This window comes from Salvelinus fontinalis, chromosome 9 (genome assembly GCF_029448725.1).
Source record: "Salvelinus fontinalis isolate EN_2023a chromosome 9, ASM2944872v1, whole genome shotgun sequence".
Taxonomy (NCBI): domain Eukaryota; kingdom Metazoa; phylum Chordata; class Actinopteri; order Salmoniformes; family Salmonidae; genus Salvelinus; species Salvelinus fontinalis.
In genome coordinates this window covers 1,483,276-1,507,640 of record NC_074673.1, presented here as the reverse complement: position 1 = coordinate 1,507,640, position 24,365 = coordinate 1,483,276, and the positions used below count along the sequence as shown (strand labels likewise).

Here is a 24,365-nt window from a genome sequence, read left to right as displayed (position 1 = left end):
CTCTGGACGGCTGGGACCTCTGGACGTCTGGGACCTCTGGACGGCTGGGACCTCTGGATGTCTGGGACCTCAATGTCTGGGACCTCTGGACGGCTGGGACCTCTGGATGTCTGGGACCTCTGGATGTCTGCGTACATCTGACTTTACTGAAAAAAAAGTAAACGAAGTCCAGTCCTTTACGACCTCTGTCTTTACGACCTCTGCCTTTACGACCTCTGCCTCTACTTGTGTTTCCAGGTGTGTCTGAGCATGGGCAATGCGTTCCTGGGCGTCAGTGTGTTCCAGAAGGCTCTAGAGAGCTATGAGAAGGCCCTGCGCTACGCCCACAACAACGATGACAAGATGCTGGAGTCTAGAGTCTGCTGCAGCCTGGGGAACTTCTACATCCAGCTCAAGGTAAAGTGTCGACAGTATGTCTATGATGACGCTCTGAGAAAAGGTCCTATAGTTGTTATTACATTGCTATTACTTTGTTACATCCCTGATTAGATGCTATTCAACCTTGCATGTAAAAAGAGTCTAAGAAGTACCCAGTCTCAGAAGAGTTTCAATTGAACACAGTCCTATTTGACGACACATCTTGTCAAATGCATTTTGGTGCAAAGGCTGAGTGAGCCACTCCAGAGGCCCCGGTCAGAGGCCTGTTGTATTCTAGCCTGGTAGAGGCCTGTTGTATTCTAGCCTGGTAGAGGCCTGTTGTATTCTAGCCTGCTAGAGGCCTGTTGTATTCTAGCCTGCTAGAGGCCTGTTGTATTCTAGCCTGCTAGAGGCCTGTTGTATTCTAGCCTGCTAGAGGCCTGTTGTATTCTAGCCTGGTAGAGGCCTGTTGTATTCTAGCCTGGTAGAGGCCTGTTGTATTCTAGCCTGGTAGAGGCCTGTTGTATTCTAGCCTGGTAGAGGCCTGTTGTATTCTAGCCTGGTAGAGGCCTGTTGTATTCTAGCCTGGTAGAGGCCTGTTGTATTCTAGCCTGGTAGAGGCCTGTTGTATTCTAGCCTGGTAGAGGCCTGTTGTATTCTAGCCTGGTAGAGGCCTGTTGTATTCTAGCTTGGTAGAGGCCTGTTGTATTCTAGCTTGGTAGAGGCCTGTTGTATTCTAGTCCGGTAGAGGCCTGTTGTATTCTAGCCTGGTAGAGGCCTGTTGTATTCTAGCCTGGTAGAGGCCTGTTGTATTCTAGCCTAGTAGAGGCCTGTTGTATTCTAGCCTGGTAGAGGCCTGTTGTATTCTAGCCTGGTAGAGGCCTGTTGTATTCCAGCCTGGTAGAGGCCTGTTGTATTCTAGCCTGGTAGAGGCCTGTTGTATTCCAGCCTGGTAGAGGCCTGTTGTATTCTAGCCTGGTAGAGGCCTGTTGTATTCTAGTCCGGTAGAGGCCTGTTGTATTATAGCTTGGTAGAGGCCTGTTGTATTCTAGCCTGGTAGAGGCCTGTTGTATTCTAGCCTGGTAGAGGCCTGTTGTATTCTAGCCTGGTAGAGGCCTGTTGTATTCTAGTCCGGTAGAGGCCTGTGTATTCTAGCCTGGTAGAGGCCTGTTGTATTCCAGCCTGGTAGAGGCCTGTTGTATTCTAGCCTGGTAGAGGCCTGTTGTATTCTAGCCTGCTAGAGGCCTGTTGTATTCTAGCCTGGTAGAGGCCTGTTGTATTCTAGCCTGGTAGAGGCCTGTTGTATTCTAGCCTGGTAGAGGCCTGTTGTATTCTAGCCTGGTAGAGGCCTGTTGTATTCTAGCTTGGTAGAGGCCTGTTGTATTCTAGCCTGGTAGAGGCCTGTTGTATTCTAGCCTGGTAGAGGCCTGTTGTATTCTAGCCTGGTAGAGGCCTGTTGTATTCTAGCCCGGTAGAGGCCTGTTGTATTCTAGCCTGGTAGAGGCCTGTTGTATTCTAGCTTGGTAGAGGCCTGTTGTATTCTAGCTTGGTAGAGGCCTGTTGTATTCTAGCCTGGTAGTGGCCTGTTGTATTCTAGCCTGCTAGAGGCCTGTTGTATTCTAGCCTGGTAGAGGCCTGTTGTATTCTAGCCTGGTAGAGGCCTGTTGTATTCTAGCCTGGTAGAGGCCTGTTGTATTCTAGCTTGGTAGAGGCCTGTTGTATTCTAGCCTGGTAGAGGCCTGTTGTATTCTAGTCCGGTAGAGGCCTGTTGTATTCTAGCCTGGTAGAGGCCTGTTGTATTCTAGCCTGGTAGAGGCCTGTTGTATTCTAGCCTGGTAGAGGCCTGTTGTATTCTAGCCTGGTAGAGGCCTGTTGTATTCTAGCCTGGTAGAGGCCTGTTGTATTCTAGCCTGGTAGAGGCCTGTTGTATTCTAGCTTGGTAGAGGCCTGTTGTATTCTAGTCTGGTAGAGGCCTGTTGTATTCTAGCCTGGTAGAGGCCTGTTGTATTCTAGTCCGGTAGAGGCCTGTGTATTCCAGCCTGGTAGAGGCCTGTTGTATTCCAGCCTGGTAGAGGCCTGTTGTATTCTAGCCTGGTAGAGGCCTGTTGTATTCTAGCCTGGTAGAGGCCTGTTGTATTCTAGCCTGCTAGAGGCCTGTTGTATTCTAGCCTGGTAGAGGCCTGTTGTATTCTAGCCTGGTAGAGGCCTGTTGTATTCTAGCCTGGTAGAGGCCTGTTGTATTCTAGCCTGGTAGAGGCCTGTTGTATTCTAGCTTGGTAGAGGCCTGTTGTATTCTAGCCTGGTAGAGGCCTGTTGTATTCTAGCCTGGTAGAGGCCTGTCGTATTCTAGCCTGGTAGAGGCCTGTTGTATTCTAGCCCGGTAGAGGCCTGTTGTATTCTAGCCTGGTAGAGGCCTGTTGTATTCTAGCTTGGTAGAGGCCTGTTGTATTCTAGCTTGGTAGAGGCCTGTTGTATTCTAGCCTGGTAGAGGCCTGTTGTATTCTAGCCTGCTAGAGGCCTGTTGTATTCTAGCCTGGTAGAGGCCTGTTGTATTCTAGCCTGGTAGAGGCCTGTTGTATTCTAGTCCAGTAGAGGCCTGTTGTATTCTAGCCTGGTAGAGGCCTGTTGTATTCTAGCTTGGTAGAGGCCTGTTGTATTCTAGCCTGGTAGAGGCCTGTTGTATTCTAGTCCGGTAGAGGCCTGTTGTATTCTAGCCTGGTAGAGGCCTGTTGTATTCTAGCCTGGTAGAGGCCTGTTGTATTCTAGCCTGGTAGAGGCCTGTTGTATTCTGGCCTGGTAGAGGCCTGTTGTATTCTAGCCTGGTAGAGGCCTGTTGTATTCTAGCCTGGTAGAGGCCTGTTGTATTCTAGCTTGGTAGAGGCCTGTTGTATTCTAGTCTGGTAGAGGCCTGTTGTATTCTAGCCTGGTAGAGGCCTGTTGTATTCTAGCCTGGTAGAGGCCTGTTGTATTCTAGCTTGGTAGAGGCCTGTTGTATTCTAGTCTGGTAGAGGCCTGTTGTATTCTAGCCTGGTAGAGGCCTGTTGTATTCTAGCTTGGTAGAGGCCTGTTGTATTCTAGCCTGGTAGAGGCCTGTTGTATTCTAGTCTGGTAGAGGCCTGTTGTATTCTAGCCTGGTAGAGGCTTGTTGTATTCTAGCTTGGTAGAGGCCTGTTGTATTCTAGCCTGGTAGAGGCCTGTTGTATTCTAGCCTGGTAGAGGCCTGTTGTATTCTAGCTTGATAGAGGCCTGTTGTATTCTAGCCTGGTAGAGGCCTGTTGTATTCTAGCTTGGTAGAGGCCTGTTGTATTCTAGCCTGGTAGAGGCCTGTTGTATTCTAGCTTGGTAGAGGCCTGTTGTATTCTAGCCTGGTAGAGGCCTGTTGTATTCTAGCCTGGTAGAGGCCTGTTGTATTCTCGCTTGGTAGAGGCCTGTCTGTGTAATCGAGTGTCAAGCCTGGTCGAGGCCTGTTTTATTCTGTTTTGACACGTGAGATTTGTCCCAGTAATCCCTGGAGTCAAAAGGTGGATTGGTTTCAATCAGGTCCAGATTAGCTGGTGTCCGGAGAATGAAAATTGAATCTGCTCGCCCTAATAATACAGGACAGACAAACCTCTCAGTGGTTCTTAATACAATCGCCGGTTAGAAAATTACAGCATCAAGTTAGAACGCTTATAAAGAAGTAAAGTTTATATCAAAACTGTAGTGTTGCTGATCCGGACAGCTGAATCTGTGTAACGGCTGTCGTCTTCCTCCTCGTCTGATCTGATCTCATCTTCCTCCTCGTCTGATCTGATCTCGTCAATCTGGCTGTAGACTGTGTGTGTTTCACAGAGCTGCCCTCTTGGCCAGGACTCCCTTGTGAAAGAGAGATTCTGACCTGAATGGCATAACATGGTAAACAAAAGATCAATTAAATAAAAGAATAGACGCCAGCTCCTCACTCATCCATCTGTTATGTTTCCTCCCATCAGGACTATGAGAAAGCCCTGTTCTTCCTGTGTAAATGATCTGTTCTGTTTCCTCCCATTAGGACTATGAGAAAGCCCTGTTCTTCCTGTGTAAATGATCTGTTCTGTTTCCTCCCATTAGGACGATGAGAAAGCCCTGTTCTTCCTGTGTAAATGATCTGTTATGTTTCCTCCCATCAGGACTTTGAGAAAGCCCTGTTCTTCCTGTGTAAATGATCTGTTCTGTTTCCTCCCATCAGGACTATGAGAAAGCCCTGTTCTTCCTGTGTAAACGATCTGTTCTGTTTCCTCCCATTAGGACTATGAGAAAGCCCTGTTCTTCCTGTGTAAATGATCTGTTATGTTTCCTCCCATCAGGACTTTGAGAAAGCCCTGTTCTTCCTGTGTAAATGATCTGTTCTGTTTCCTCCCATCAGGACTATGAGAAAGCCCTGTTCTTCCTGTGTAAATGATCTGTTATGTCCTCCCATCAGGACTATGAGAAAGCCCTATTCTTCCTGTGTAAATGATCTGTTCTGTTTTCTCCCATCAGGACTATGAGAAAGCCCTGTTCTTCCTGTGTAAATGATCTGTTATGTTTCCTCCCATCAGGACTATGAGAAAGCCCTGTTCTTCCTGTGTAAATGATCTGTTCTGTTTCCTCCCATCAGGACTATGAGAAAGCCCTGTTCTTCCTGTGTAAATGATCTGTTCTGTTTCCTCCCATCAGGACTATGAGAAAGCCCTGTTCTTCCTGTGTAAATGATCTGTTATGTCCTCCCATCAGGACTATGAGAAAGCCCTGTTCTTCCTGTGTAAATGATCTGTTCTGTTTCCTCCCATCAGGACTATGAGAAAGCCCTGTTCTTCCTGTGTAAATGATCTGTTCTGTTTCCTCCCATTAAGACTATGAGAAAGCCCTGTTCTTCCTGTGTAAATGATCTGTTATGTCCTCCCATCAGGACTATGAGAAAGCCCAGTTCTTCCTGTGTAAATGATCTGTTATGTCCTCCCATCAGGACTATGAGAAAGCCCTGTTCTTCCTGTGTAAATGATCTGTTATGTCTTACCATCAGGACTATGAGAAAGCCCTGTTCTCCCTGTGTAAATGATCTGTTATGTCCTCCCATCAGGACTATGAGAAAGCCCTGTTCTTCCTGTGTAAATGATCTGTTATGTCCTCCCATCAGGACTATGAGAAAGCCCTGTTCTCCCTGTGTAAATGATCTGTTATGTCCTCCCATCAGGACTATGAGAAAGACCAGTTCTTCCTGTGTAAATGATCTGTTATGTCCTCCCATCAGGACTATGAGAAAGCCCTGTTCTTCCTGTGTAAATGATCTGTTCTGTTTCCTCCCATCAGGACTATGAGAAAGCCCAGTTCTTCCTGTGTAAATGATCTGTTATGTCCTCCCATCAGGACTATGAGAAAGCCCTGTTCTTCCTGTGTAAATGATCTGTTATGTCTTACCATCAGGACTACGAGAAAGCCCTGTTCTTCCTGTGTAAATGATATTTTATGTCCTCCCATTAGGACTATGAGAAAGCCCTGTTCTTCCCGTGTAAATTATCTGTTATGTCCTCCCATCAGGACTATGAGAAAGCCCTGTTCTTCCTGTGTAAATGATCTGTTATGTCTTACCATCAGGACTACGAGAAAGCCCTGTTCTTCCTGTGTAAATGATCTGTTATGTCTTACCATCAGGACTACGAGAAAGCCCTGTTCTTCCTGTGTAAATGATCTGTTATGTCCTCCCATCAGGACTATGAGAAAGCCCTGTTCTCCCTGTGTAAATTATATTTTATGTCCTCCCATTAGGACTATGAGAAAGCCCTGTTCTTCCTGTGTAAATGATCTGTTATGTCCTCCCATCAGGACTATGACAAAGCCCTGTTCTTCCTGTGTAAATTATATTTTATGTCCTCCCATTAGGACTATGAGAAAGCCCTGTTCTTCCCGTGTAAATTATCTGTTATGTCCTCCCATCAGGACTATGAGAAAGCCCTGTTCTTCCTGTGTAAATGATCTGTTATGTCTTACCATCAGGACTACGAGAAAGCCCTGTTCTTCCTGTGTAAATGATATGTTATTTCCTCCCATCAGGACTATGAGAAAGCCCTGTTCTTCCTGTGTAAATGATCTGTTATGTCCTCCCATCAGGACTATGAGAAAGCCCTGTTCTTTCTGTGTAAATGATCTGTTATGTCCTCCCATCAGGACTATGAGAAAGCCCTGTTCTCCCTGTGTAAATGATCTGTTATGTCCTCCCATCAGGACTATGAGAAAGCCCAGTTCTTCCTGTGTAAATGATCTGTTATGTCCTCCCATCAGGACTATGAGAAAGCCCTGTTCTTCCTGTGTAAATGATCTGTTATGTCCTCCCATCAGGACTATGAGAAAGCCCCGTTCTTCCCGTGTAAATGATCTGTTATGTCCTCCCATCAGGACTATGAGAAAGCCCTGTTCTTCCCGTGTAAAGCGGCTGAGCTGGTGAATGACTACGGTAAAGGCTGGAGTCTAAAGTACAGGGCCATGAGCCAGTATCACATGTCTGTAGCCTACAGGAAACTGGACCGTCTGCCTGACGCCATGGAGTGCTGTGAGGTAACGTTCATGAGTGTTGTTTAGTATCAGTGGCGTTGTTTATTAATCCAGTGAGTTATTATTTATTACCTACATTCCCAGAGACGATACGAGACTAGATACTGCTGTAAAGAAGGGTTGGGGTCGACTCCATTTAAATTGCAAAAATTGCAAAAATTGCTGAAGCTGGAGACTTATATTACCCTCACTAACTTTAAACATCAGCTGTCAGAGCAGCTAACCGATCGCTGCAGCTGTACATAGTCCATCTGTAAATAGCCCATCCAATCTACCTACCTCATCCCCATATTGTTTTTATTTACTTTTCTGCTCTTTTGCCACACCAGTATTTCTACTTACACATCATCACCTGCTCATCCTCATCTGCTCATCTATTACTCCAGTTTAATCTGCTAAATTGTAATTACTTTGCTACTATGGCCTATTTACTGCCTACCTCCTCACGCCATTTGAACACACTGTATATAGACGTAACCACTGTGCCATACTATATCCTGCACCCTGTTCAGTAACCACTGTGCTATACTATATCCTGTACCCTGTTCAGTAACCACTGTGCTATACTATATCCTGTATCCTGTTCAGTAACCACTGTGCTATACTATATCCTGTACCCTGTTCAGTAACCACTGTGCTATACTATATCCTGTATCCTGTTCAGTAACCACTGTGCTATACTATATCCTGTACCCTGTTCAGTAACCACTGTGCTATACTATATCCTGTACCCTGTTCAGTAACCACTGTGCTATACTATATCCTGTACCCTGTTCAGTAACCACTGTGCTATACTATATCCTGTACCCTGTTCAGTAACCACTGTGCTATACTATATCCTGTATCCTGTTCAGTAACCACTGTGCTATACTATATCCTGCACCCTGTTCAGTAACCACTGTGCTATACTATATCCTGCACCCTGTTCAGTAACCACTGTGCTATACTATATCCTGCACCCTGTTCAGTAACCACTGTGCTATACTATATCCTGTATCCTGTTCAGTAACCACTGTGCTATACTATATCCTGTACCCTGTGGAACTCAATATTAGGAAAGTGTTCGTCATGTTTTCTACACTCAGGCAGCGTGTTTTGTGTTAGAGAGTGACAGACCAACAGATTGTACCAGTGACAGGTGCAGCCAGCATGCCAGGCAGTGTGTTTTGTGTTAGAGAGTGACAGACCAACAGACTGTACCAGTGACAGGTGCAGCCAGCATGCCAGGCAGTGTGTTTTGTGTTAGAGAGTGACAGACCAACAGACTGTACCAGTGACAGGTGCAGCTGGCATGCCAGGCGGTGTGTTTTGTGTTAGAGAGTGACAGACCAACAGATTGTACCAGTGACAGGTGCAGCCAGCATGCCAGGCAGTGTGTTTTGTGTTAGAGAGTGACAGACCAACAGACTGTACCAGTGACAGGTGCAGCCAGCATGCCAGGCAGTGTGTTTTGTGTTAGAGAGTGACAGACCAACAGATTGTACCAGTGACAGGTGCAGCCAGCATGCCAGGCAGTGTGTTTTGTGTTAGAGAGTGACAGACCAACAGATTGTACCAGTGACAGGTGCAGCCAGCATGCCAGGCAGTGTGTTTTGTGTTAGAGAGTGACAGACCAACAGATTGTACCAGTGACAGGTGCAGCCAGCATGCCAGGCAGTGTGTTTTGTGTTAGAGAGTGACAGACCAACAGACTGTACCAGTGACAGGTGCAGCTGGCATTCCAGGCAGTGTGTTTTGTGTTAGAGAGTGACAGACCAACAGATTGTACCAGTGACAGGTGCAGCCAGCATGCCAGGCAGTGTGTTTTGTGTTAGAGAGTGACAGACCAACAGACTGTACCAGTGACAGGTGCAGCCAGCATGCCAGGCAGTGTGTTTTGTGTTAGAGAGTGACAGACCAACAGATTGTACCAGTGACAGGTGCAGCCAGCATGCCAGGCAGTGTGTTTTGTGTTAGAGAGTGACAGACCAACAGACTGTACCAGTGACAGGTGCAGCCAGCATGCCAGGCAGTGTGTTTTGTGTTAGAGAGTGACAGACCAACAGATTGTACCAGTGACAGGTGCAGCCAGCATGCCAGGCAGTGTGTTTTGTGTTAGAGAGTGACAGACCAACAGATTGTACCAGTGACAGGTGCAGCCAGCATGCCAGGCAGTGTGTTTTGTGTTAGAGAGTGACAGACCAACAGATTGTACCAGTGACAGGTGCAGCCAGCATGCCAGGCAGTGTGTTTTGTGTTAGAGAGTGACAGACCAACAGACTGTACCAGTGACAGGTGCAGCTGGCATTCCAGGCAGTGTGTTTTGTGTTAGAGAGTGACAGACCAACAGATTGTACCAGTGACAGGTGCAGCCAGCATGCCAGGCAGTGTGTTTTGTGTTAGAGAGTGACAGACCAACAGACTGTACCAGTGACAGGTGCAGCCAGCATGCCAGGCAGTGTGTTTTGTGTTAGAGAGTGACAGACCAACAGATTGTACCAGTGACAGGTGCAGCCAGCATGCCAGGCAGTGTGTTTTGTGTTAGAGAGTGACAGACCAACAGACTGTACCAGTGACAGGTGCAGCCAGCATGCCAGGCAGTGTGTTTTGTGTTAGAGAGTGACAGACCAACAGACTGTACCAGTGACAGGTGCAGCCGGCATGCCAGGCAGTGTGTTTTGTGTTAGAGAGTGACAGACCAACAGATTGTACCAGTGACAGATGCAGCCAGCATGCCAGGCAGTGTGTTTTGTGTTAGAGAGTGACAGACCAACAGACTGTACCAGTGACAGGTGCAGCCAGCATGCCAGGCAGTGTGTTTTGTGTTAGAGAGTGACAGACCAACAGACTGTACCAGTGACAGATGCAGCCGGCATGCCAGGCAGTGTGTTTTGTGTTAGAGAGTGACAGACCAACAGATTGTACCAGTGACAGGTGCAGCCAGCATGCCAGGCAGTGTGTTTTGTGTTAGAGAGTGACAGACCAACAGATTGTACCAGTGACAGGTGCAGCCAGCATGCCAGGCAGTGTGTTTTGTGTTAGAGAGTGACAGACCAACAGATTGTACCAGTGACAGGTGCAGCCAGCATGCCAGGCAGTGTGTTTTGTGTTAGAGAGTGACAGACCAACAGACTGTACCAGTGACAGGTGCAGCCAGCATGCCAGGCAGTGTGTTTTGTGTTAGAGAGTGACAGACCAACAGACTGTACCAGTGACAGGTGCAGCCAGCATGCCAGGCAGTGTGTTTTGTGTTAGAGAGTGACAGACCAACAGACTGTACCAGTGACAGGTGCAGCCAGCATGCCAGGCAGTGTGTTTTGTGTACACAGAGGGTACAGAGTTAACCGTAATACTTTACTGGAGAGACAGAGAAATAGCTTGATGTTACTGCTAAGGACTGCAGGAGGGGTGATGGTTGGGTCGTAACAGAGCAGTGGGGAGGGGTGTCCCAAATATATAAATGTATCACTAGCCACTTTAAACAACGCCACTTAATATAATGTATATGTATATACTGTACTCTATACCATCTACTGCATCTTGCCTATGCCGTTCTGTACCATCACTCATTCATATATCTTTATGTACATATTCTTTATCCCTTTACACTTGTGTGTATAAGGTAGTAGTTTTGGAATTGATAGGTTAGATTACTTGTTAGATATTACTGCATTGTCAGAACTAGAAGCACAAGCATTTGGCTACACTCGCATTAACATCTGCTAACCATGTGTATGTGACAAATAACATTTGATTTGATTATAGCTTATTATAGCTTATGATTATAGCACACCATCCTATATAACTACTGTCTATACACACCATCCTATATAACTACTGTCTATACACACCATCCTATATAACTACTGTCTATACTGTCTATACACACCATCCTATATAACTACTGTCTATACACACCATCCTATATAACTACTGTCTATACACACCATCCTATATAACTACTGTCTATACTGTCTATACACACCATCCTGTATAACTACTGTCTATACACACCATCCTATATAACTGCTGTCTATACACACCATCCTATATAACTACTGTCTATACACACCATCCTATATAACTACTGTCTATACACACCATCCTATATAACTACTGTCTATACACACCATCCTATATAACTACTGTCTATACACACCATCCTATATAACTACTGTCTATACACACCATCCTATATAACTACTGTCTATACACACCATCCTATATAACTACTGTCTATACTGTCTATACACACCATCCTATATAACTACTGTCTATACACACCATCCTATTATAACTACTGTCTATACACACCATCCTATATAACTACTGTCTATACACACCATCCTATATAACTACTGTCTATACACACCATCCTATATAACTACTGTCTATACACACCATCCTATATAACTACTGTCTATACTGTCTATACACACCATCCTATATAACTACTGTCTATACACACCATCCTATTATAACTACTGTCTATACAAACCATCCTATATAACTACTGTCTATACTGTCTATACACACCATCCTATATAACTACTGTCTATACACACCATCCTATATAACTACTGTCTATAAACACCATCCTATATAACTACTGTCTATACACACCATCCTATATAACTACTGTCTATACACACCATCCTATATAACTACTGTCTATACACACCATCCTATATAACTACTGTCTATACACACCATCCTATATAACTACTGTCTATACACACCATCCTATATAACTACTGTCTATACACACCATCCAATATAACTACTGTCTATACACACCATCCTATATAACTACTGTCTATACACACCATCCTATATAACTACTGTCTATACACACCATCCTATATAACTACTGTCTATACACACCATCCTATATAACTACTGTCTATACACACCATCCTATATAACTACTGTCTATACACACCATCCTATATAACTACTGTCTATACACACCATCCTATATAACTACTGTCTATACACACCATCCTATATAACTACTGTCTATACACACCATCCTATATAACTACTGTCTATACACACCATCCTATATAACTACTGTCTATACTGTCTATACACACCATCCTATATAACTACTGTCTATACACACCATCCTATATAACTACTGTCTATACTGTCTATACACACCATCCTATATAACTACTGTCTATACACACCATCCTATATAACTACTGTCTATACACACCATCCTATATAACTACTGTCTATACACACCATCCTATATAACTACTGTCTATACACACCATCCTATATAACTACTGTCTATACACACCATCCTATATAACTACTGTCTATACACACCATCCTATATAACTACTGTCTATACACACCATCCTATATAACTACTGTCTATACACACCATCCTATATAACTACTGTCTATACACACCATCCTATATATCTACTGTCTATACACACCATCCTATATAACTACTGTCTATACTGTCTATACACACCATCCTATATAACTACTGTCTATACACACCATCCTATATAACTACTGTCTATACACACCATCCTATATAACTACTGTCTATACTGTCTATACACACCATCCTATATAACTACTGTCTATACACACCATCCTATATAACTACTGTCTATACACACCATCCTATATAACTACTGTATATACTGTCTATACACACCATCCTATATAACTACTGTCTATACTGTCTATACACACCATCCTATATAACTACTGTCTATACACACCATCCTATATAACTACTGTCTATACACACCATCCTATATAACTACTGTCTATACACACCATCCTATATAACTACTGTCTATACACACCATCCTATATAACTACTGTCTATACTGTCTATACACACCATCCTATATAACTACTGTCTATACACACCATCCTATATAACTACTGTCTATACACACCATCCTATATAACTACTGTCTATACACACCATCCTATATAACTACTGTCTATACACACCATCCTATATAACTACTGTCTATACACACCATCCTATATAACTACTGTCTATACACACCATCCTATATAACTACTGTCTATACACACCATCCTATATAACTACTGTCTATACACACCATCCTATATAACTACTGTCTATACACACCATCCTATATAACTACTGTCTATACACACCATCCTATATAACTACTGTCTATACACACCATCCTATATAACTACTGTCTATACTGTCTATACACACCATCCTATATAACTACTGTCTATACTGTCTATACACACCATCCTATATAACTACTGTCTATACACACCATCCTATATAACTACTGTCTATACACACCATCCTATATAACTACTGTCTATACTGTCTATACACACCATCCTATATAACTACTGTCTATACACACCATCCTATATAACTACTGTCTATACACACCATCCTATATAACTACTGTATATACTGTCTATACACACCATCCTATATAACTACTGTCTATACTGTCTATACACACCATCCTATATAACTACTGTCTATACTGTCTATACACACCATCCTATATAACTACTGTCTATACACACCATCCTATATAACTACTGTCTATACACACCATCCTATATAACTACTGTCTATACTGTCTATACACACCATCCTATATAACTACTGTCTATACACACCATCCTATATAACTACTGTCTATACACACCATCCTATATAACTACTGTCTATACACACCATCCTATATAACTACTGTCTATACACACCATCCTATATAACTACTGTCTATACACACCATCCTATATAACTACTGTCTATACTGTCTATACACACCATCCTATATAACTACTGTCTATACACACCATCCTATATAACTACTGTCTATACACACCATCCTATATAACTACTGTCTATACACACCATCCTATATAACTACTGTCTATACACACCATCCCAAATAACTACTGTCTATACACACCATCCTATATAACTACTGTCTATACACACCATCCTATATAACTACTGTCTATACACACCATCCTATATAACTACTGTCTATACACACCATCCTATATAACTACTGTCTATACACACCATCCTATATATCTACTGTCTATACACACCATCCTATATAACTACTGTCTATACTGTCTATACACACCATCCTATATAACTACTGTCTATACACACCATCCTATATAACTACTGTCTATACACACCATCCTATATAACTACTGTCTATACTGTCTATACACACCATCCTATATAACTACTGTCTATACACACCATCCTATATAACTACTGTCTATACACACCATCCTATATAACTACTGTCTATACACACCATCCTATATAACTACTGTATATACTGTCTATACACACCATCCTATATAACTACTGTCTATACTGTCTATACACACCATCCTATATAACTACTGTCTATACTGTCTATACACACCATCCTATATAACTACTGTCTATACACACCATCCTATATAACTACTGTCTATACACACCATCCTATATAACTACTGTCTATACACACCATCCTATATAACTACTGTCTATACACACCATCCTATATAACTACTGTCTATACACACCATCCTATATAACTACTGTCTATACACACCATCCTATATAACTACTGTCTATACTGTCTATACACACCATCCTATATAACTACTGTCTATACAAACCATCCTATATAACTACTGTCTATACACACCATCCTATATAACTACTGTCTATACACACCATCCTATATAACTACTGTCTATACACACCATCCTATATAACTACTGTCTATACACACCATCCTATATAACTACTGTCTATACACACCATCCTATATAACTACTGTCTATACTGTATATACACACCATCCTATATAACTACTGTCTATACTGTCTATACACACCATCCTATATAACTACTGTCTATACACACCATCCTATATAACTACTGTCTATACTGTCTATACACACCATCCTATATAACTACTGTCTATACACACCATCCTATATAACTACTGTCTATACACACCATCCTATATAACTACTGTCTATACTGTCTATACACACCATCCTATATAACTACTGTCTATACACACCATCCTATATAACTACTGTCTATACACACCATCCTATATAACTACTGTCTATACACACCATCCTATATAACTACTGTCTATACACACCATCCTATATAACTACTGTCTATACACACCATCCTATATAACTACTGTCTATACACACCATCCTATATAACTACTGTCTATACACACCATCCTATATAACTACTGTCTATACACACCATCCTATATAACTACTGTCTATACACACCATCCTATATAACTACTGTCTATACTGTCTATACACACCATCCTATATAACTACTGTCTATACACACCATCCTATATAACTACTGTCTATACTGTCTATACACACCATCCTATATAACTACTGTCTATACACACCATCCTATATAACTACTGTCTATACACACCATCCTATATAACTACTGTCTATACACACCATCCTATATAACTACTGTCTATACACACCATCCTATATAACTACTGTCTATACACACCATCCTATATAACTACTGTCTATACACACCATCCTATATAACTACTGTCTATACTGTCTATACACACCATCCTATATAACTACTGTCTATACTGTCTATACACACCATCCTATATAACTACTGTCTATACACACCATCCTATATAACTACTGTCTATACACACCATCCTATATAACTACTGTCTATACAAACCATCCTATATAACTACTGTCTATACACACCATCCTATATAACTACTGTCTATACACACCATCCTATATAACTACTGTCTATACTGTCTATACAAACCATCCTATATAACTACTGTCTATACACACCATCCTATATAACTACTGTCTATACACACCATCCTATATAACTACTGTCTATACACACCATCCTATATAACTACTGTCTATACTGTCTATACACACCATCCTATATAACTACTGTCTATACACACTATCCTATATAACTATTGTCTATACACACCATCCTATATAACTACTGTCTATACTGTCTATACACACCATCCTATATAACTACTGTCTATACACACCATCCTATATAACTACTGTCCATACTGTCTATACACACCATCCTGTATTACTACTGTCTATACACACCATTCTATATAACTACTGTCTATACACACCATCCTATATAACTACTGTCTATACACACCATCCTATATAACTACTGTCTATACTGTCTATACACACCATCCTATATAACTACTGTCTATACACACCATCCTATATAACTACTGTCTATACTGTCTATACACACCATCCTATATAACTACTGTCTATACACACCATCCTATAGAACTACTGTCTATACTGTCTATACACACCATCCTATATAACTACTGTCTATACACACCATCCTATATAACTACTGTCTATACACACCATCCTATATAACTACTGTCTATACACACCATCCTATATAACTACTGTCTATACTGTCTATACACACCATCCTATATAACTACTGTCTATACACACCATCCTATATAACTACTGTTTATACTGTCTATACAAACCATCCTATATAACTACTGTCTATACACACCATCCAATATAACTACTGTCTATACACACCATCCTATATAACTACTGTCTATACACACCATCCTATATAACTACTGTCTATACTGTCTATACACACCATCCTATATAACTACTGTCTATACACACCATCCTATATAACTACTGTCTATACTGTCTATACACACCATCCTATATAACTACTGTCTATACACACCATCCTATATAACTACTGTCTATACACACCATCCTATATACCTACTGTCTATAATGTCTATACACACCATCCTATATAACTACTGTCTATACACACCATCCTATATAACTACTGTCTATACACACCATCCTATATAACTACTGTCTATACTGTCTATACACACCCTCCTATATAACTACTGTCTATACACACCATCCTATATAACTACTGTCTATACACACCATCCTATATAACTACTGTCTATACACACCATCCTATATAACTACTGTCTATACACACCATCCTATATAACTACTGTCTATACTGTCTATACACACCATCCTATATAACTACTGTCTATACACATCATCCTATATAACTACTGGATGGTAGAAACAGGAGAACTTAGCTAATGTACAGTATGGATGTCTTGATCAGATGTTGAGTGTTGTTCAGAGGTTGTGTGTTGTTTAAAGGTTGTGTGTGTGTTGATCAGAGGTTGTGTGTGTGTTGTTCAGAGGTTGTGTGTTGTTCAGAGGTTGTGTGTTGTTCAGAGGTTGAGTGTTGTTTAGAGGTTGAGTGTTGTTTAGAGGTTGTGTGTTGTTTAGAGGTTGTGTGTTGTTTAGAGGTTGTGTGTTGTTCAGAGGTTGTGTGTTGTTCAGAGGTTGAGTGTTGTTTAGAGGTTGAGTGTTGTTTAGAGGTTGAGTGTTGTTTAGAGGTTGTGTGTTGTTCAGAGGTTGTGTGTTGTTCAGAGGTTGTGTGTTGTTCAGAGGTTGTGTGTTGTTCAGAGGTTGTGTGTTGTTCAGAGGTTGTGTGTTGTTCAGAGGTTGAGTGTTGTTTAGAGGTTGAGTGTTGTTTAGAGGTTGAGTGTTGTTTAGAGGTTGAGTGTTGTTTAGAGGTTGAGTGTTGTTCAGAGGTTGAGTGTTGTTCAGAGGTTGAGTGTTGTTTAGAGGTTGTGTGCTGTTCAGAGGTTGAGTGTGTTGTTCAGAGGTTGTGTGTGTGTTGTTTAGAGGTTGTGTGTTGTTTAGAGGTTGAGTGTTGTTTAGAGGTTGTGTGTTGTTTAGAGGTTGTGTGTGTTGTTCAGAGGTTGTGTGTGTGTTGTTTAGAGGTTGAGTGTTGTTCAGAGGTTCTGTGTTGTTCAGAGGTTGATTGTGCCTTGTTCAGAGGTTGAGTGTTGTTTAGAGGTTGTGTGTGTGTTGTTCAGAGGTTGTGTGTGTTGTTCAGAGGTTGTGTGTGTGTTGTTTAGAGGTTGTGTGTGTGTTGATCAGAGGTTGTGTGTGTGTTGTTCAGAGGTTGTGTGTTGTTCAGAGGTTGTGTGTTGTTCAGAGGTTGAGTGTTGTTTAGAGGTTGAGTGTTGTTTAGAGGTTGAGTGTTGTTTAGAGGTTGAGTGTTGTTTAGAGGTTGAGTGTTGTTTAGAGGTTGTGTGTTGTTTAGAGGTTGTGTGTGTGTTGTTCAGAGGTTGAGTGTTGTTTAGAGGTTGTGTGTTGTTTAGAGGTTGTGTGTTGTTTAGAGGTTGAGTGTTGTTTAGAGGTTGAGTGTTGTTTACAGGTTGTGTGTTGTTCAGAGGTTGAGTGTGTTGTTCAGAGGTTGTGTGTGTGTTGTTTAGAGGTTGAGTGTTGTTTAGAGGTTGTGTATTGTTTAGAGGTTGAGTGTTGTTTAGAGGTTGTGTGTTGTTTAGAGGTTGAGTGTTGTTCAGAGGTTGTGTGTTGTTCAGAGGTTGAGTGTTGTTTAGAGGTTGTGTGTGTGTTGTTCAGAGGTTGTGTGTGTGTTGTTTAGAGGTTGAGTGTTGTTCAGAGGTTCTGTGTTGTTTAGAGGTTGTGTGTGTGTTGTTTAGAGTTTGAGTGTTGTTCAGAGGTTGGGTGTTGTTTAGAGGTTGAGTGTTGTTCAGAGGTTGTGTGTTGTTCAGAGGTTGAGTGTTGTTTAGAGGTTGTGTGTGTGTTGTTCAGAGGTTGTGTGTTGTTTAGAGGTTGTGTGTGTGTTGTTCAGAGGTTGTGTGTTGTTTAGAGGTTGTGTGTGTGCTGTTCAGAGGTTGAGTGTTGTTCAGAGGTTGAGTGCTGTTTAGAGGTTGTGTGTGTGTTGTTTAGAGGTTGTGTGTTGTTCAGAGGTTGGGTGTTGTTTAGAGGTTGAGTGTTGTTCAGAGGTTGTGTGTTGTTCAGAGGTTGAGTGTTGTTTAGAGGTTGTGTGTTGTTCAGAGGTTGTGTGTTGTTTACAGGTTGTGTGTGTGTTGTTCAGAGGTTGAGTGTTGTTCAGAGGTTGAGTGTTGTTTAGAGGTTGTGTATGTGTTGTTCAGAGGTTGTGTGTTGTTCAGAGGTTGAGTGTTGTTTAGAGGTTGTGTGTGTGTTGTTCATAGGTTGAGTGTGCCTTGTTCAGAGGTTGAGTGTTGTTTAGAGGTTGTGTGTTGTTCAGAGGTTGTGTGTCACACTAAAGTGGGTCCCATCCCCTAGGAGTCCATGAAGATAGCCCTGCAGCACGGGGACCGACCTCTCCAGGCACTGTGCTTACTGAACTTCGCCGATATCCACCGCTGCCGGCATGACGTTGATGTAAGTAACCAAATACTGTCCGTACTACACTGTTACAGATCTGAAGAGAAAAACCTTCCTTCAATATAGTCTGGGCTTGATTCATATTACTTTCTCTCTTCTTTCCTCTCTCCTCTACAACCTTTCATCTCCTGTTCTCTCCTCTTACCCTGTTCTCTTCTCTCCTCCCCTTCTCTCATTTCCTTTTCTCTTCTCTCCTCTCCTCTCCTCTCATCTCCTGTTCTCTCCTCTCCTCTTCTCTCCTCCTTCCTCCTTCTCTCCTCTCCCCCTTTTCTCTTCTCTCCTCCCCTCCCCCTCTTCTCTCATTTCCTGTTCTCTCCTCTCCTCTCTCTTCTCTCCCTCTTCTCCTCCCCTCCTTCATCTCCTCTTCTCTCCTCTCCTCCTTTTCTCTTCTCTCCTCTCCTCTCCTCCCACTCTTCTCTCCCCTCATCTCCTGTTCTCTCCTCTCCCTCATCTCCTGTTCTCTCCTCCAGAAAGCATTGCCTCGTTATGAGTCCTCCATGTGTATAATGACAGAGATTGGGAACCGTCTTGGCCAGACCCAGGTGTACCTGGGGGTAGGGAAGTGTTGGCTCCAGCAGAAAGAACTGGACAAGGCTCTTGATGCGCTGCAGCGAGCTCAGGAGTTGTCTGAGGCTTTAGGAACCAAGGTACAGTGTTACATAGTTCTGAATAAATACCATGAAAATATGCTGCCTTTTTACTGTAACAAAACATACTGTGCAATTAAAACAATTATGCAACAGTCAGATGCACGTCACACTTTAGTTTGTGCTAAATTCCAGTTCTTGTCCCATTAGCTGTGTAGTCTGAATGAGGGAATCGACTGCAGTAAGTCAGCTATGTTCAGCTCGTGTGTTGATTCTAACCCTATACACCTCTCTCTCTCTGTTAGCTGTGTAGTCTAAAGGTGCACTGTCTCAGTGAGGGGATCTACCGCAGTAAGGAGAGTCAGGAGGAGCTAAGGGAGCAGGTTGTGAAGTTCCTGCAGTGTGTGGAGGAGCTGGAGCTGTACTGTGGAATGTGTGGCGAGTCCATAGGAGAGAAGAACCAACAGCTGCAGGCCCTGCCCTGCTCTCACATCTTCCACCTGCAGTAGGTGCTCTAACGATGACCCATCTACATGTTATATAGTCTACATGTTATTACTACATATGGCCCTGCCCTGCTCTCATATCTTCCACCTCCAGTAGGTGCTCTACATGTTATTACTACATATGGCCCTGCCCTGCTCTCACATCTTCCACCTGCAGTAGGTGCTCTAACGATGACCCATCTACATGTTATATAGTCTACATGTTATTACTACATATGGCCCCGCCCTGCTCTCACGTCTTCCACCTCCAGTAGGGACTTTTGCCTTGATTAAAAACCTCTAGAGGATCGGTGGGTCCCCTGCGGGACCGCTGAGCTAACGTGCGCTAATGCGTTTAGCATGAGGTTGTAAGTAACAAGAACATTTCCCAGGACATAGACAGAAAGCTGAATTAAATTCTTGTTAATCTAACTGCACTGTCTAATTTACAGTAGCTATTACAGTGAAATAATACCATGCTATTGTTTGAGGAGAGTACACAGTTATGATCTTGAAAAGTTATTAATAAACAAATTAGGCACATTTGGGCAGTCCTGATAGAACATTTTGAACAGAAATGCAATGATTCATTGAATCAGTCTAAAACTTTGCACATACACTGCTTCCATCTAGTGGGCAAAATCTAAATTGCACCTGGGCTGGAATAATATATTATGGCCTTTGTCTTTTATTTCAAAGATGATGGTACAAAAAAACACATGTTTTTTTCTTTGTATTATCTTCTACCAGATCTAATGTGTTATATTCTCCTACATTAATTTAATATTTTCACAAACTTCAAAGTGTTTCCTTTCAAATGGTATCAAGAATAGGAATATCCTTGCTTCAGGTCCTGAGCTACAGGCAGTTAGATTTGGGAATGTCATTTTAGGCGATTTATTTTTAATTTTTAAAGGGGCTAATCCTTAAGAGGTTCTACATGTTTCATGTCCAGGGGTGGAAACAGGGGGGGGAACTCTTAGGATTTGGGTCCGTTCCCAGAGTCTCTACTTCTTCTATCCTCTCAGGTGTCTACAGAACAACGGTTCCAAGGGCTGCCCCAAATGTCGTCGGTCCTCCATGAAGCCTGGGTTTGTGTGAGGTTACGAGGCACAGTGCCCGGGACTTGAGGACACTATGTGATAACACTCTGTGAAGCTCCGACCTCAGTCACATAGGAGAGCCAGACTGCACTTCTGAATGGGCAGACTGCTGAACACACATCTGAATGTCCGAACTAAACTGAACACATATCTGAATGTCTGAACTAAACTGAACACACATCTGAACACATATCTGAATGTCCGAACTAATTTGAACACACATCTGAATGTCTGAACTAATCTGAACACACATCTGAATGTCTGAACTAATCTGAACACACATCTGAATGTCTGAACTAAACTGAATGTCTGAACTAAACTGAACACATCTGAATGTCTGAACTGATCTGAACACACATCTGAATGTCTGAACTAATCTGAACACACATCTGAATGTCCGAACTAATCTGAATGTCTGAACTAAACTGAACACATCTGAATGTCTGAACTGATCTGAACACACATCTGAATGTCTGAACTAATCTGAACACACATCTGAACTAATCTGAACACACATCTGAATGTCCGAACTAAACTGAACACATATCTGAATGTCTGAACTAATCTGAACACACATCTGAATGTCCGAACTAAACTGAACACATATCTGAATGTCTGAACTAATCTGAACACACATCTGAATGTCTGAACTAATCTGAACACACATCTGAATGTCTGAACTAATCTGAACACACATCTGAATGTCCGAACTAATCTGAACACACATCTGAATGTCTGAACGAATCTGAACACACATCTGAATGTCTGAACTAAACTGAACACATATCTGAATGTCCGAACTAAACTGAACACACATCTGAACACATATCGGAATGTCCGAACTAAACTGAACACACATCTGAATGTCTGAACTAATCTGAACACATATCTGAATGTCCGAACTAAACTGAACACATATCTGAATGTCCGAACTAATCTGAACACACATCTGAATGTCTGCACTAAACTGAACACACATCTGAATGTCTGAACTAATCTGAACACACATCTGAATGTCTGAACTAAACTGAACACACATCTGAATGTCTGAACTAAACTGAACACACATCTGAATGTCTGAACTAATCTGAACACACATCTGAACACACATCTGAATGTCCGAACTAAACTGAACACACATCTGAATGTCCGAACTAAACTGAACACACGTCTGAACTAAACTGAACACACATCTGAATGTCTGAACTAAACTGAACACACATCTGAATGTCTGAACTAAACTGAACACACATCTGAATGTCTGAACTAAACTGAACACACATCTGAATGTCTGAACTAAACACACATCTAAATGTCTGAACTAAACTGAACACATATCTAAATGTCTGAACTAAACTGAACACACATCTGAATGTCTGAACTAAACTGAACACACATCTGAATGTCTGAACTAAACTGAACACACATCTGAATGTCTGAACTAAACTGAACACACATCTGAATGTCTGAACTAAACTGAACACACATCTGAATGTCTGAACTAAACTGAACACACATCTGAATGTCCGAACTAAACTGAACACACATCTGAATGTCTGAACTAAACTGAACACATATCTAAATGTCTGAACTAAACACATATCTAAATGTCTGAACTAATCTGAACACACATCTGAATGTCTGAACTAAACTGAACACACATCTGAATGTCTGAACTAAACTGAACACACATCTGAATGTCTGAACTAAACTGAACACATATCTGAACACATATCGGAATGTCCGAACTAATCTGAACACACATCTGAATGTCTGAACTAAACTGAACACACATCTGAATGTCTGAACTAAACTGAACACACATCTGAATGTCTGAACTAAACTGAACACACATCTGAATGTCTGAACTAAACTGAACACACATCGGATACAGTTTGTTGCCTGGCTGCTGTGTTCAGAGGATGTGCCACAGAAACGGAACCAGCCCATTACCTCGCCCCCGGGCTACTTGCTACCGAGGAACAGCTGGCTGGTAGACAAGACTCACAATCCCAGTGTGAGGACAGCCAGGACTGTAGTTCAAGACACAGAGTTCAAAGGTCACCACTCCTCCGGTTTTTGTACAGTAAGTATGTCTCCTTAGCTGACACAGATAAGGAGGATACAGTGATAGATTTATTACACTGTTGTACATGATTTACTGTTTTTTTTTTTTGTCAGAGGGTGATGAGGAAGAAATCCAATATACTTCTTAGTTTTGTGGACGTCTGTTTAAGATAAATCTGACAGTTTAGCATAATGTTCACTTTACTTTGGTTAGGGTATGCTGGAAGATTCATTGCAAGCATGTAATTGGAAATGACGTGAAACATTATTGTTTGGGATAAAGTGAAATCACTAGGATTTTGGCCACACGTTATATTATTCAAATTGAACAAAAATTGTATTTGAAATATACCCATCGAAAGGCAAATTGAGCCGTGTGTTTTTTTTATAAATGATTACTGTATAAATGATTACTGTAAAGTGTTTAATGGCCGTATGTCATGAAGATATTTCTGTACAACCTTTTTATCATCAGTGAACACACTGTACGTTGTCCAATCACAGTCGAGAACACAACACTTCAACTAAAGAATGCATAGTCACGAAGATCAAACGCTGATCGAATGGACGATCAGTATATACTTGTGTTCGTTTTACTTTAGCATTTGATAAAAAACTATAAACTAGTATTTGTCCTTACTGCAGGGGTATGCAGCTTCCCCCTTTTTTTCAACTTACAGTAAGTTGAATTTTAACTTAAGTCTCCCATTAACATCAGTGCACGACTAAGTGAAAACTTAACTCGAGTGAACGCTAGGATTCACCCCCTGAGTGACTAAGGAGCAGTTCACCCCACATTGTGTTATTAAATATCAGGTGTGCTTGCTGAAGGCAACTCTAAATGTCTTATTATTATTCCGCCCGCTCTAGGCTTAACCAAGTTAAGC

General features: G+C 41.9%; 1 protein-coding gene across 1 annotated transcript in view; it reads left to right on the top strand.

Annotated features, from left to right (window-relative positions):
* rapsn (receptor-associated protein of the synapse, 43kD) overlaps window positions 1-23,845 on the top strand; it is a 32,552-nt gene extending 8,707 nt beyond the window's left edge. Inside the window, exons 3-8 of the mRNA XM_055933036.1 lie at window positions 238-396; window positions 6,751-6,909; window positions 19,135-19,233; window positions 19,707-19,883; window positions 20,129-20,328; window positions 21,337-23,845. Of these exons, the coding sequence (XP_055789011.1) occupies window positions 238-396; window positions 6,751-6,909; window positions 19,135-19,233; window positions 19,707-19,883; window positions 20,129-20,328; window positions 21,337-21,409 (867 nt within the window). The 3' untranslated portion in view covers window positions 21,410-23,845. The remainder of the gene's footprint in view (window positions 1-237; window positions 397-6,750; window positions 6,910-19,134; window positions 19,234-19,706; window positions 19,884-20,128; window positions 20,329-21,336) is intronic.
* Window positions 23,846-24,365: the final 520 nt, after the last annotated feature.